Here is a 16227-nt window from a genome sequence, read left to right as displayed (position 1 = left end):
AACTGTCCAGTGGTTTTGGAGGCAGGACGCATTCCAGCAGGGCCACTCTTTTCCTTATGTGGACTGTGGTACAGAAGCTGGAAGGTTGAACTTGGTGCCTTCAGCATCCTGCTGTGGGACACACTGAGAAGGAAGATCCCCTAACATGAGGACTGGCGTGCCCGGAATGCATATGTTCACACAGCACTCATTCACAGGAACCTGGATGCTTCTCCTTCCGCTTTACTGAGTGGGGGAAGGTGGGGTTAGATGCAGAATGCCTTCCTTCAGGGCCTATCCAAGGCTTAACTGAGTCTCCCATGCCCTCAATGTGTGTTCCCAGGTACAGCAGCTAGGCTGGTGGGAAATGAAAAAGTCATTATAAGAACTTAGCAGGATTTCTGATAACCATTCAAATAATTTAATAAATTAAATTCATGCACACATGATTGAATTATCGATGACAGAAACCTGGGGAGGGTGTTTACTGTCCCCCAATTAGTTACTATGAGCTAGGAATAATCCTCTAAGTGATTTAAAAATTCCTAACAAGTTCTAGGGAGAACTTTTGTCTTTAGCACTGGGATAGTTCACAAACAGGACTAAGAAAAGAACTGGGAATTGATTGGTGGGCTTGGAGGCAATGAAGCTACCCGAGGAGACTTTTCTAAATACACTCATATACTCCGCCAGAGTATACAGCTCAGGTTGGGCGTGATGGGCCGGTACCTGTTGCAATCCTAAAGACACAAGATCCCAACTCACGAAGGCAAGTGAAGCTAGCTAATAAATCAAAGGAATCCTCAACAAAGTTGTGGAGCCCATTTCCTCTGCCTGGGAGAACCACATATGCCTTCTGTGACTTCTGTGAGAAGAAAAGCATCTTCAGGGAGTCAGAATTAGAAAAAAGACTCTTGCTTCCACACACTTTTCCCCATTGGAGCCAGATAAAACACCCCAGGGGAAGACTTCAGGAAATGCCCCAAGGGAATGACAGTTGATATTAGCTGAGTGGGTGAAAGAGCACAGAGAGAGAGATGGAAATATTTGTTTTTTTTTTTTTCCCATCTGTGAAGTTAACCCAAGAATCTTCAACATTTACACAGACTCAGGGCAGAATCTTGCTCTTCCAAGGCACGACCACGAGGTGGCCTCCATCTTTAATTGGGTCCCCAAGGCACGAGCTATAGAGGGACGGATTTTTGTAAAAATTTCTTTGTACCCATAGGCTTTGCCCTGGTAACTGGCAAGCAAGAAGTCCTAGTCTTCAAAGCTTTAATCAACTTAGCGCTTTTTAATTTTACAGAAGAGGCCAAATTCTAAAAAGGCAGCCTCTCCTTGGCTACCTCTGCCTTCCAAGTTTGCAAACCATGCCAAAAGTAGGCTAGAGGGGTCTTGAGTAAGATGTAATGCTTGCGCCCTTCTTAATGCACCTTGTAATTTGCACGCATGCCACGACACCTTATTTATTTTCTTATTAATGGGTCTGAGTGTGTTTAACACCACAAGCCATAAATTGCAGAGCAGTGGATTAGATGAGGTGCTCTTTATTTTCCTGCCTATTGTCAGAAAGAGATGGGGGTATGAGATGCCCCCCCCACCCCAACCCCAACTAGCTTTCTGTCTACCTAGTGCTCTTACCCCTCTTATCCAAGAGCCAGCCACCTTGCTTCCATCTAACGAAGGTGGGGGAGAACAAGAAAGACATAGCCTGGCTTCTCACTAGTAAGCTTGCCTATTGAGCAGCCTCTGTTATTGAGATTAATAAGCTGCCAGTTTCCAAGGAAGGCTAACAAAACAGCAAAATTAAAGTGCACAGCGACGTGAAATGCTGCTGGTGGCCAGGCGGGATCATGGTGTCAAAAAGGCAAGGTAAAGCTATAAAATAAGGCCGAGCTTGAAAGGCTAACCTAAAGGTCTCATTAATTTCCATGTTGCCTCTGATGAGAATTTAGAGGGGCGTAATGTTTAGCAATATGGAGAATCAAGCCGCCTATTGATTTGAAAAGCGCTCCAATGCATTTGGCTCGCTAGGAGTGAATTCCACTTTTAAACCTTAGCTGGAAACATTAGGGGAAAAAAGGGGGGAAAAAAAAAGCAAACAGGTTACCTTGGTTTAATATTCCTAAGATCAAACTTGTCAGTGACACTGTCAGACAATTAATCCTTTGGTAGAAACATCCATCTGAGAACGAGTTTGGAATAGTCTTTGGACTCAGCATGGTAGGGAAGCTTTAACAGTTTTTCTGCTTCTCTGTGAGAAACCTTATTTCCTAAAAGATCTTGCATCCCAGTAACCAAATACATACTAACAAAATACCCAAGTTAGGCCAGGATGACTTTGTCTGGGAGACAAAAAGTATGTGATTTTTCTGGTCCTAGAGTACCACTCCTTCATGTCGCTTATCAAGCCCAGTGAGGGCAGCTCTCCATCAGAGCCCCTGCCCCAGCTTCCTGCTGAAAGGGTACCAGCGATGCTCCCAGGCTGACTGAATGAACAGCCATGGCACCTGTAGCCACGAGGCTGCTTCTTACCCATGTGGCAAAGTTCTACTCGGAATTAAAAACATTAAACATTGTGAAGCTAGAATATAGCACAAAGCCTTGCTTGGAATTGGGCGTTCTTGCAGCCCATGCTACTGCCACCAGCATGCAGTGAGGCCTCAAGTTCACCGTGACAGGTTGCTAGCAATTCTTGGTGTTGACAAAATCATAAAGATATTTTAGGTGACTTGTAGGAAGGGAACCAAGACAAATTACCCTTCAGAAAGTTTTTCTTCTTCTTCTTCTTCTTCTTCTTCTTTTTTTTTTTTTTTTTTTTTTTGGAGAGATGCAATAGCATCAAGCCATAGGCAGCCACTATGGGGCCCTGAAAGGAGATAGACCCTTCAGTTCCAAAGGACAAAGGGATTAGTGACCTATATTAGTGCAGAGCCACAAGCAGGAAGGCACCAGAGAAAAGTAAAGGTAGGAATTCAAAGTCATCTTGGGCTTGGGTTGCAGCTGCAATAGGGAGAAAGAGAACTGTACTCTTGGTAAGAGCTGTCAGGCCACTGAATACATAGCTTAACAGCTCTTCTGGAAGACAGAGAAATTTAATATCCCATACCCCGAGATGCTGCAAAGGACACCTTATGCCACACCCAGCTTATGATTTTTGACAAACACTCAGTCTATATCCAGTAATATCCATAGATCATTTTGCATCTTATGTCATTCATAATGCAGCAATTTCACCATCTCCATGGAGAAGATAAATTAATTTCCTCTATCTATTAATTTTCTATCAGGATAAGAATAGTTTCCGTTAACCCTCCTTGTCTAGTTCCAAACATCATGATGGCTAAAACATGGCATTTGGAGTCAGGTAGTCACAAGTTCAAATCCCAGCTTTGCCATTTGCTGTTGGGCGATGTATAACTTCCTATCCTGAGTTCCAGTTCTCACTTATTCAATTAGCATCCATCCATTCAATCCAACAGTATCTCTAAGTAACCCAGGACGGCCTCAGACTTGTGATCCTCCCACCCTGCTCACTCCAATGCTCCCTTAATTTCAAATAGGAATAGTAACAAATCCCATATGAAGGCCTTAAGGGATTAAATGGCATATGTGTAAAGCTAAGTGGAAAGCAAAAAAAATATCTGAAAAAGAGAAGTTGTTACTCAAGACCTATACGATACTGTAGAATAAATTTAACATAATTGCCACAGTTTTTGAAAAAGAGGGGGAAAAGGACAATTCCCATGAGCTGAGAATACGCCAGCCTAGCTGGTATTTGTAAATGGATGACTTCCGTTGCTGAAAGTTCCAAGTGGCTGACCAGTAGTATTAATATCTGTACATAATGTTCTCGATGTCATGAACTTCTGCATTCTGCTGAGAAAGGTGTTCCTTATTTAGGGAATGATAGCCATGATGAACAGAGCTCCTGAGTCAGAACACAAACTCAGCCCTCAGGTCTGCACATGAGCAAGCACACATTGCTGATTCCACCTGGGTGATCTCCTCCACCTACGGTCACTGCAGGGGTGCAGGGGTTGGGGAGGGCGCTAAGCAAAGCCACTGGCTTTCCCCTCAACAATGGCTTCCCCCTTAACAATGGTTTCTTTCCATGGAACCTGTAGTCCACGGTCACATCTTTTAATTATTATTATTATTTTATTTTTATTCTCTTATTTACATTGCCCTAGTGGCTTTTGATTTTGCTTTGGGTGAACATCCCGAATCTTTATCATAATCCAAATCCCTGTTCATCACGTCTTTGCCTCCTTTTCTACCCTGTTTTCTTTCCCTGACACTGTAGTGCTCCCACCAGCTCCCTTCTTCTCCTCACATCCAGTCTCTTTCCTTCTCTCTTCCTGTCTTCTGATCAGTCCCTCTCGTGTGTGTGTGTGTGTGTGTGTGTGTGTGTGTGTGTGTATGTGTGTGTTTAAGCCAGAGGGTAACCTTCAAGAGTCTTTCCTCATCTCTCTACCTTGTTTTGGGACACGGTTTCCTTCACCACTGTGTAAAATGGGTTAGCTGGCTCATGAGCATCTGGAGATTAACTTGTTCCTCCCGTTTCCCACAGGCATGCTGGGATTATAGATGCTTGTTACTATGTCTGGCTGGTTGGTAGGTTCTGAGGATCAGGTTGTGTGACGTGTATGGGTAACAATTTTAACCCCTAAGCCAATCTTCCAAGCCCTAGAACTCTCTCTAAGTCTCACTGATACCCATTTATCATGGGTCTGACTTCTCTCTACCTCTCATGGAACTTGCCACTTTCACTTTTGGAGAGACATTTGTTGGTGCTCTGTTTCATCCTATTTAGCATTTCTGTAAGGGCAAGGCTTGCTGTGCGTGTGTGTGTGTGTGTGTGTGTGTGTGTGTGTGTCTAGGCTCTCACTGGCTGACACGTAGTAGGCATCCTCATAGACATTTCTAGAATGAATAATGAATGACCATCTTGAAAAAGCAACTTGCTTATAACTTGATGATGTGGATGGTTAAAATCAGGGTTTCCCAAGTTTCCGCATCTGGGAAGCTTTGCCCTGCTTAGGGATTCTCCTTGGTCACCTGCCACACAGACAGATCTGGAAAAGGCTGTCTCAGCAAAACACAGAGGGAAAGTCGGAGTCTGTCACTGAGATACTGCTACTGTTTTAGACAAGAGAAGCTGACTTCTGACACTTCCCAAGAAGCTGCCGAATAGGAAGATTCCTGACCTTGGCCCTCTCTGCAGAGAAGAATAGACAGGTGATGGGAGACGGCAGGCAGGAAGCCCTGGGGACCTGATTCTATACTGGAGGAAGATGGAGGGTGCTGATTTACTGTACGAGCTGCTCACACTGAAGCCCTCTGTTATGTGCTTAGATTTTGTGGGCTATAGTATTGGTGTTGGGGGAATGATCCAATTGTTAGAATGCTTGCCTATTATGGCTCATACATAAACTGCCTTCAATAGTGGAAATTTACATGCTGTGCTCTAATGGAACTAACATGTACATAGAGCCCTCTTTACATGATTTTTATATGTTCATTGCCACATGTGGACAGTTCTTATTTTTTTTGTTGGTGTCTCTGTGTGTGTGTGTGTGTGTGTACGTGTGTGTGCATGTATGTGTGTAATCGCGTAGTTGATGTTGAGTGTCTTTCTTCGTCACTCTGTACCTTATTTGTTGAGATAGAGTCCATCACTGAACCTGGAGTTCATGAATATGGCTAGACCAGTTGGCCATTGGGCTCCAGGGATCTGTCTGTCCCTCTGTTTTTCCAGGGACAGATTCACAAGCACATGCTGCCAGGCTTGCCTCCGACATGAACTCAGGTCTTTAGGCTCACATAGCAAACCCTTTACTGATGAACCCGTCTCTTTCGTCCTGGCTCTGTTTCCCATGTCTTATATTTCTATGACTCTGTAATCAACACTTCCAATTCTGTATGTTGTAGACAAACTAAAAAACAATCACATGGTTCAATGAAGACTTTACAGACCTCTTTAAGCTGGGTAGGGACACCAACATATAATGCTGAGAGGCAAGGGCCTGTCCCCACTGGTTTAAAAAAAAACAAAACACTGGGATTTGGCTGAGCATCTTTAGGGATGGCAGGATGCCTGTTCATTACCTCCAAAGTATGGAGCTCGTCCATCACTCCGAGAAGTTGGAATGAATGAGGGGGAGGTCATGGAGCTGCTGGTAAATTTCCATTTTGTTTTCTCAGTTAGTGACTACCTCACAATGGGCCTCTGGAACAGCTTGCTTTTAGTGGTTCTTTCTCTAGGACATGATTATCTGAGTCTTCTTTAGTATTGATGAGGTGTGGTGATCCTTGCAGGGCATCACGTCCCTACAAAGGACTCCCACACCTGCTATCATACCCCCGAGGATAAGAAAATTATGCTTCCTAGATCTCACCTTTTCAGCATTTGAATGAGTGAGTTCATTTAGCTCTCAGTTGTTAACGACAATATAAAAAAAATGGTGGTCATGGGAACAAATGATCCACAATTGGGCTTGGATATTCTCTATTTTTCTACTTGGTAGACCCTTACTTACCTCTCAAAATGCAGATCTAGTAGCTTTAAAGCTGTGAAACTTTTTTATGACAATCACTCTGACTTGCACACTTCCATTATCTATTATTATATGTAGTGGACTTTCTGTTCATCTCACCCCTCCTTCGGGTTGTGTGGGACCTTAGAGAGGGGTGAGTACAATTTATTCATGACCTATTCAGTATCTAACATTGCTCTTGGGAATTCAGAACCTATCTGATAACAAGAGAGAAAATTAACATTGTTTTAAAAAGAATAAATAGGCTTGTTTCTGTGTAAAATTTCCTTTCCCTTCCACTTTCCTTTTTTAAGGTTGGGCCAGTGAAACCACCGATACATTGAAATTATATGCTGTACAGATTCATGTTATTTGTTTAATTTTATTTGTTGTGTAAGTGTATGCGTGTGTGTGTGCATGCACATTTGTGGGTGTGCATGCATTTGTGAGCGGAAGCCAGGTGTTGATGTTGGGTATTTTCCTTAACTGCTCTCCTCCGCCTTAGCTTTTGAGACCTGGGATTGCTGCATTGTCCACTGGGCTGAGAAGTCAATGAGTGTCAAGGTCTTCCTGCTTCCTCACATCCCACCTCCAGCACTGGGCTTGAAGCTATTTGCTACCTGTGCCTGGCATTTCCCAGGAACATGAAGGTTTTCAACTCTGACCCTTACGCTTGTGCAGTAACTGTGCCAACTGAGCCATCTCCCCAGCTCTTGATTGTTTTGGTGTCAAGAATTGACCTCAGCCTTGTATAAAACAAGGTCAGTCTTCATTCACTGAGCTACCCTTCCAGGCCAGAATATCACAGGTTCTTAAAGTATTATGGCTTAATGCTAAGGTTTTTATGTGCAGTTCCCCGTACATTCAAGTTCTTTGCATTTAGATCTGTGAAGGCTGAAGTTGACTTGATTTCTGGGAGTCTTCCCAGTCCCTGGACAGACATTCTCAGTCTCTGATCTTTGGATCTGGAACACACTGAACAAAGAACATCCAGGTGCTGCTTTCACCTCTCTTTTCTTTTCAGACAGACTTCAAGGTTTTGGAGTTCGTCTGTAACTTGCCTTTTCCAAGGACATCATGGAAGACTCCCAGTCCTTAGAGAAAATTCTATTTGTGCCTGGGCTCTGTAGAAGTTCTCTAGAGAGTGGTGGGCAGGTGCTGAGAGAGTTTACCTCAAGACAGTGGTAAGTGACCAACTGCTTTTGCGGGTCCTTTCGGTCATGTGCTCAACAAGGAGATCTTTTCTTCTAAGTGATTCTTGACAAGTCTCCTGGGAAACCAACCAATTTCATCAGCAGCTAGGAGGCATATTTATATGGATCCTTTTGAATATTTTTATTTTATGTTTTTATGACATGGATGTTTTATGTGCATGGTTATCTGCCTGCATTCCACATACATGCCTTTGTATATGTCCTTATAACCAAGAGGAGAGTACTTCCAAGCAGCAGCTGGTGGATATGGCCCTGTAAATTGGACAATCTAGCATGCAAGACACAGGCTTATGATTGTCCACCCAAACAAACATCTCCCACCTTTATTGTGGGGGTATCACGAGGGTGCTACCAGGTTCCCTCACAACTTATTGCCCCAGGGAAATCACAGACCTACTGCAGGAAGGTTCCTTTACATCTAGATTCCGCATCTCTGAAGAAGACATAATAATCATCCCTTTAGACCTTGTCGGATGGCTTTCTGACTCCACTAAGATAAAGTTGGAATGTATTAATCCACATAGAAAAATGCATATTCAAGCACACAGGAAATGCACAATCAAAGCTTAATACCAATGGCAATCAGGCAGTCACACATCTTTCTCCCCTGTTCTCTCTTATCTCCTTCTACCCAGAAACTCTTTCTCATATATAGTCATCTAGTAACATAAAATGAGACTGATCACAAACTCCAAAGTGGCTCATAAACACCAGGAGACAAAACAGAAAAATTTCATCTAGCTTGGTTGACCAGTAGCCTCTGCCGTAGCTCTTAGGATTGTTGCATTAGTGCAGAAGGTCATAACTCTCTATTCTGTATAATCCACGGATAGCACTCTTACACCTCGACATCTTTTACGCTTTAAAGATTAGGGCTGAAGACATAGATGAAAACCATGAGTTAATTGCCAGAAAATGAAATGGAAGTGTGGTGTGAGCACAGGAGCCAGGGTGCCCCATCCACCAGTGCTCAAGATCTTGCTCTTTAAACTTGAGAGACGCCCTAGATGAGCAACAACTCCAGATGTTACCGCTGTCTCAATTGCTTCCAGCTGTGTGCGGAAAATCCACCAGCCACAACCAGAAACACTGTGGATTATTTGTCTTCTTCAAACCTAAATTATTAAAGTTTAAAACTGACTTGAGAATGTCTTGCAGAGCCCATACAAATGGGTGTGTTGGTAGCTCTTTCGGGGAAGCAAACAACTGGAGTGTACAAACCAAGAAGGTGTCTGGGGATGGAGCCCCAAGGCTCTGGGCATCACAGACCCAATCTCCTCATGGCTTTCCCTGTCAATTGTCTTGTCTACCACACTGTGTCCCCAGGATCTTCTTTAAGCCTACTGAGGAATGCAGGGTTTTCAGAAGCCCAGAAGGGAAAGCGGGCAAGGGACCGAAGCAGAGAAAAAACAAAACTGAGCCAGACCTGGGGATAATTTCCGGATTCTCCCTTCCCAATACAAGTTTTGCTGTGTGTTTTTTTTCCACATCCCTGTTTGCCTCAGAGCCATCAAGCTGTTAGTGTGCACAGGAGGGAGTAAACTGGGCCAGCAGGTTGGATGAAATATAAATTAAAATTAGACTTCTGTCAGTCTGGAATCGGGGATTGTTTCCAAGGTCTCCCCAAACACTTAATTTCAAATGAGTCTTCATTTATTACTTCAAGAAAGGCCAAATGCATAATTTATCAGCCGCATTCAGTCAATATACCCTTATAAGCATGTTTCCCATGAGCCTTTGAGTAAAACTATGTTATGCTAATTCTATTAGTTGGGTACACAAAAGCTGTATAAGAAAGTAAACAAGCATTAAAAGGGGACACATGTGAACAAAGAAATACTGATCAACCTACTGTCCAGGGTCAAATTACCAAGGGACAAGGAGGCATTACACTTGTCTCCTTATGCTGACAGTGTCTCTCCAACAAGAGCTAAGAGCCACCCAGGGCCAGGTGACTCAGGTGACTTAGAGTAGGGGAAGGAACTTACCGAGTCTCCAGTGGCACGTTACTATTCAGCACCCAGCTGTCCTGAAGCTGAACGGACTCCGGTGTGGTGGCCAGGTCATTGGGTGCTGGAGCTGGGGCGTGGATTTGGCTCCGCCGATTAGTCAGGGAGTTCCTGTTGAGGGAGTTGGCCGAAGAGTGGTGATGGGACAGCGTGTGGTTGTGAGGGGGTGGCAAAGGGGGCCTCAGAGTTGACTGGCTGTGGTGGTTCGGAGGGCCTGGTAGAGAGGAAGGAGAAAGAGCCATCAGAACCTGCAGACTCCAGTCTCAGGAACTCTGCACCTGTGGGGTGGGGTTTACAGCCAAAAGCCCCATGTCCCTAGTGACTGCAAACCACAAACCAGAGGTTACAGGTGGGGCTTCCGAGAACACCCCAGGGTTATCAGTCACAAACAAATACTGTGCTTTGATTTGTATTTATTGATATGCATCAATTAGAGAGCACAGAGGGTCGAGGCTAGAAAAACCAACTGGATAAGGGAAGGATGGTCCCTGGAATTATCTGATAATTGCAACGGAAGCGACAATATTCTCAAGGCTGGTTTGCTTTGTGACAAGTTTTTATTCCCTTTCTTGGTAAAAACTTAAAGGCCTAGGTTCTGTGAAACAAAAAAGAAACCAATCCAGCTATTCTTGTAGAAATGGAAGATACAATAATGGTTGCAATAGGCTATACAGGAGGGAGGGCACAGAGAGTTACATAGGAAGACCAAGCTTTGGGGTTCTGCTACAATAGTAAGTCATTATAGTCAACAATAAAGTGTATTTACCACTACAGGATGGTCTCTTGAATGTTTCATCCAAGAGAAGTGCAGTGTTTCAGGCGGCAGGGATGCTAACTGCCTGGATTTGATCACCACACAGTGCATTGAAGCATCACTTCGTACAATTGTTGTGTGTCAATTAAACACGGTTACGGGGCTAGGGAGCTGGCTCAGTGGGTGAAGTGCTTTCTGTGTAAGCATAAGGATCTAGATTTGGATTCCCAGAACACATGTAAAGCCAGACACAACAGTGTCCTTCTCCAACCATAGCCTTTCTACGGTGAGATGGGAGGCAGTGGAAAGGGAATTCCTGGAAGGTCTCAGGGCAGCGAGCCTAGCGTATATAGCAGTGACGATCAAAAGACACTGTGTCAAACAAAGTGGATGGGGAGAAGTGATACCAGAGGTATGGAATACACACACACACACACACACACACACACACACACACACACACACACGGTAGGGAGTGACTTTGCATTGAAATCGTGGTAGTGACTAGGTAGGAAAGTGGATAGGATTGAACTGGAGTAGTTGGAAGTCAGTGTTACCGTGACTTAAGGCAAACATGTCTCTTAGCTGAGTAGGGGACCCTGAAGAGGTGTACTTTTGGATGAAGTTTCCTGGGTTTTTAAGAAGCTGACAACTCAAAATAAATAGGTAGGTACATGAATAGGTATAAAAACATATACATGCTTGTATATGTTTCCTTTTTCTTCTTTCCTTCCTTCCTTTCTTTTTTTTTTTTTTTTGAGAGTCTGCCAGCCCTCTCTATTAGGTTGAGAGCTCCTTTCCACTATGAGATGACCCCAGGACAGAGTCTGCAGAGGGCTAAGGGAGATGTTTTGAAACCATGATCCTGGCTCCAAATCACATCCCATCTTGCAAATACTGAAATCCCCTCTCCTTGCAGGGAAAATGCTCACCTGAGATCTCTGTCACTGGAAAGGTCCCTGTGTAAATACCTTTACTCAGGATAGCCCTGTCCAGGGTTTTCGTAGCCACCGGTTCTCCGTGGGCACAATGTGCTATTTCAAACATAACCTAAGCAAAAGTGGTTTACTCTTGAGATGTAAGCCTACAATTTCCTTTTAATAGATGCTGAAACATGACTTTTAATTCATGTACTTGAGAAAGTCTATTTTTTTTTTGAAGCCTCCAGTCAGTGTTGGCAGCTCCCCAGGTGACTGCTGAGCCTTGTCATTTCGGCCCCTGCCAACTTTGAAAATCCCCAGCCCCTGCCGTCCTGGCTCTAAGAAGTTGGCTCAAGTCTTTTAAACAAGCAATTTGACACAAATTTCAACTACTTGTCTCCTTATGTGGTCAGGCTACATCTCCAAAAGGTGTAATCTACATTCTGGGGTTCCTGTGAAGCATTCTGTGGGAAAGACAACATGTCAAAAAAGATACTAGGTTTGGAGCCACCGGCACCGACGAAAACAGAAAAGGGAAGGACAGAAGAAACTGCTCCTTGAAGTTAGTATCTCTGGGTTGAAATTACTTGGGAATTTTTTTTCTAATGTTCAGAAAAAAAAAAAAAGACAACTAAAGCTAAAACCCAGTGGGAAATGCCAAGGTACGGTTGTATAGATTTTAAATCGTGTCCTCTAAATGAACCTGTAATTCATGTTTTACATTAGGCAGCGGTGACACTTTAAATACATCTTTGGTGGAGTTTCATAGCTGTAGCAGGCTATTACATATGCCGGCATTGTTGTCTGACTAGCAATGTATTATTACGTCGTTATTTAGCATTTATCTGTCTCCTATTAGTGGGGAGAGGTGGGAAAGGGGCAAAATGATGTAATAATGGTCTCTCAGAAGCACTCTCCAGCCCCTCACACAGGGTTAATGAATTCTCATGCCTTTCTTTCTCCCCTCTCAACTCCCATCCAAGTGCTATCATTATTCCCCATTACTTAGGCAATTAAGAGACTTGCCTGGGGAAGATGAGGAGCACAGGTGAGAATCCACTCTCCCTGCTCCGAGCCCTAACTTTCTGTCTTCCTCTGCCCCCGGCTCCCACCCCCAGCACCCTGGACCACACACTCTCTCCGAGTACAAAGAGGCCAAGTGAGGAATGTAATTCCGAAAGAGTTCCCAGCCCGTCCTGCTTCCTGTCTGCTCACCCCAGCAGAGCTTGCCTCTTCTAGCTGTGTGGCCTTTGCTTCACTGCCCATCTGTGCTAGGAGTGGGTGGAATTCCTGTGGTTGTGTGTGTGTGTGTGTGTGTGTGTGTGTGTGAGAGAGAGAGAGAGAGAGAGAGAGAGAGAGAGAGAGGTCTCCAGAGGGTGATGTCTGGGGCAAGGGGAGAATGAGTTTGGCTGCTACATGGTATGATTCAAAGACGCTAGGCAATGAGCATCCATATTAATTGGAAGAGAGGTCAAGAGTCTATTCTGTTTACCTGAAAGGAAGGCTTCAAACTTTCTGGGAAAAAAAAACCCAGAGAAATAAGAGTAGGGAAAGCTGAAAGAACACTCAGTTCTTCATTCGCTTTACCCTCCTGTGAAGCAATATGTTAGTTCACTGCGAGGAGATTACTGATAAGAATGAAAACAAAAATTATCTGGCACCTTCCTGATGAAAAATTCTTGCTACTTCCACAATGTTGACCGGAGTTGCTCATGTATCCATCTATCAGTGGCCATATTTTCAGCTAGGTGCGTAAGATCAAAAAATAACGAAAATGCACAGAGTGGTTATGCGACCACCAGGGAACACAGAGTGATGAGACAATGGGTGGGATGGGCATTGAGCTGGAGGGCAAAAGAGAACAATCTGGAGAATTAGATTTGAAGGTTGAGCCTACTGCTTTCTAGTTGCAGAAAGCGGAGTAGGCTACTCCCTTTTAATCCTCAAATTCTCAGTTTTACTCATGTGCCAAAGGGTGGAATGCAGCAATGATGACCCACTAAGATCACTGTGGATGTGAGAAAGGACAAAGGCATTGAACATGCTACCTGGTGGCCTGTCAAACTACAAACTCATGCGTAGAGAACACTTTGGTTCTTTCTGGGTTGTAAGATGATGGGTAAGAGAAACTGCAGCTGAAAAGGAACACAGATTTCAAGCAATCCAGCTTCAGCTCTGCTGGTCAATGATTCCAGGTCAGTGACTGACAATGTGAATATTACGAAAATTCAATTGTGTTGTAGTACACTAGACTTCTGAAACAAAACTCAGGACTGAAATGAGTGTGTCTTCTGTTGCAACATCTGGTTAGAGGTGCATGCTCTCAGTGGTTTCTCTAGTATGCCATCAACCCTAGCGATCATCTAATACAGCAGTGGCCTTTGCTGTCCCTTGTTTCTAATTTTTCATTCTGCTGTTTTGGTGACTCTCAGTTTGACCTGGGGCACCTTGTGATTGCTGTGGCAAATGTCCCTCTGATGAGTCCAAGGCATCTTCTGTAGTCACCAGGGTTCATCATGGACATTCTGGGATTTGCTGCCTGGGAAGGTTTTCCATTTGCTAAGATTCAAACAATGACTGTCAGCATGCTTTCCTGCTCTCCAGCACACTCAAGCACAGAAGAAGCCCTTCTCTAAAGTGATGGGCAGCTCCGCTCTAGGATGAAACACAAAGGAGAAAACCAGCCTTCTAAGAGAACCATGACGTCCACTCTTAGGTTACATTTATTAGGTTAGCTGGTTGTACATATTATTGATGCCTCTTCTAGAACCCGAGTGCAAGATTACACAATAACATAATTTAAATACAAATAACTGTATCTGGTGATGGCTTATAGAGTGGCAGCCTGCTGAATGTGCCCCTCGTGGGCAAAAGGCAAGTGTTACTGAAGCTTTGTGCTGATGAGTTACAAGGCACCTGATGAGCTTAGACTGAGACCCTGAAAGGCCCAGCCTGGGCTACACAGAAACACTGTCTCAAAAGTAGATATATCACCACCATCATTATCATCATTATCATCATGAACAATGAGAACCAGAAGTTATTTTTAGGTTCTGCATGACCATTCACCATTGGGGAAAGGAACTGTTGTAGTGGGTCCCTATCAAGACCCAAAGAAGTTGAATGGCCTAGGAAAACTAAGTGGATTTTCAGGAACGATGCTTCCCATATGTGTAAACCCTGCCCTTGTCTGTTCTGTGGCAGCATAGCCCGGGCTGCTGCAGTTTAGACTTTTCATGGGACACTTGTCGTTGGTTGACTGGGACACACACAGCAGCTCTTTGCTTTGCCCTAGGTGCTTCTGGGTTGACTGATGAAGAAGAAAGCAGCTCTTCTCTGAGTCCTGTTCGTTCCAGGCTGTCTCTGCCGACTGAGGTCTTGGCACATCTGTTCCCTCGTTTGTTGACTTTGGCAAAGCTGCCCAAACACATGTGGAGGCAAGCAGCAACCCACACTTCAGATAACATTAAGGAAGAATTTTTTTAAGGCTAGGTAAACTAAGGAAGTAAATGGTTACTGATTGGCTATTGTTACTGTAACTCTGCTTATATAAACAGTTGAGGGAGTCAGGCTGGGACTGTTCTTGCCCAGGGAGAGGGTACGGAGGTGTGGGAGGGCAGGGACCAATGAAGACAGCCTTGTCTTGCCTTATAGTAAGTACCAATTTTTCTTGGTGATTAAAAAGGATGATAAAGTGCATGCAAGGAAAAAAAACGGGAAGTAGGGGCCTGCCTACGTGCTGATAGATCGCTCATTCTGGTGCTGACATGCCCACGGTTCGTCTTAAGTATTGCATGCCCCTCAGACCCTGGCATGATAAATTAACTAAGAACTCTCTGCCTTGTACACATCCACCTCTCCTGAGCATGCTGAATCCTGACAACAACTTGAAGATGCTAGAAGTAGGGATGGTCTTGGCAGACTTTGGAGTGTTTGGTGGATGCAAATTGGCACGGGACACTGTTCGTTTTGACCCTGTAAGGGAGCCAGGGAAATGAGGGTGAAGATTTCAAAGCACAACAGCCTCCGGTTAGGACTAAGAAAGGAGAGCGGATTGAACTGGAAGACAACTGCGCTGACCGTGGGCCGTGAGTCTTCTTGTTCATGTGCTAGATACATAGCTAGCCCCTAAAAAGCTACATTCTGCATTTCCAAGTCTGTGTCTTTATCTGTAGAATGGGCATCATGAGCTTTCCTCCTTTATATGATCATTAAGAAAATTATATGAGATACTGTCAGTTGGAGCCTTGGACCAGCAAGATGGTTCAGCAGCCAACTGTGATGACCTGAATTTAAGCCCTAGGATCCATATCGTTGAAGGAGAGAATTGATTTCTGAAAGTTGTCCTCTGGCAACCCCCACCCCAATACATACAATAAAACAAGTAACGTAACCTCATTCTTGGCATTAGCAAGCTACTAATACATATTATGATAAATACATGTGATAGATTTCATATAACCAGTGATACTGACAATGGCAATAGAAACCACAGAAACTTATAGGCTCTCTGGAAAATCAGGAGCACTTCCTGGGACTCTGGCTTCATTGCCCGGCTTTTTGAGCTGGCAGATCTTAGAGGGAGGTACCTAGTGAATTCACAGAGGCAAAACTCCTAAGCCCAGGCCCTGCTGACTTTAAATACAGCCTGTAGATGAGCAGCCTGTGAGTGTGGCATGGCTCCTGGCTGTGACAGAGAGTCCCAAGACTGTAACTCTGACTTGGGACTTGGAACGATTCATTTCCATATTCAAAACAAGCGTTGCTACTGACAACAAAATGATAACATGGATTGAGGTTGCTGTGAATGTA

General features: G+C 44.2%; 1 protein-coding gene across 13 annotated transcripts in view; it reads right to left on the bottom strand.

Annotated features, from left to right (window-relative positions):
* The window catches only part of Tenm2 (teneurin transmembrane protein 2), a 1249250-nt gene that overhangs the window by 280289 nt on the left and 952734 nt on the right, over positions 1–16227 (bottom strand). For all 13 annotated transcript variants that reach the window (XM_041675940.1, XM_041675943.1, XM_041675944.1 and 10 more), the window contains one exon: positions 9721–9955. In XM_041675940.1, coding sequence (XP_041531874.1) covers positions 9721–9955 — 235 coding nt within the window. The remainder of the gene's footprint in view (positions 1–9720; positions 9956–16227) is intronic.

Source organism: Microtus oregoni, unplaced genomic scaffold (assembly GCF_018167655.1).
Source record: "Microtus oregoni isolate MIOR12 unplaced genomic scaffold, Mior012 000027F_ref0000203, whole genome shotgun sequence".
In the NCBI taxonomy this organism is placed as follows: Eukaryota; Metazoa; Chordata; class Mammalia; order Rodentia; family Cricetidae; genus Microtus; species Microtus oregoni.
The sequence above is the reverse complement of the archived record's forward strand: the minus strand, read 5'-3'. Positions and strand labels throughout refer to the sequence as shown.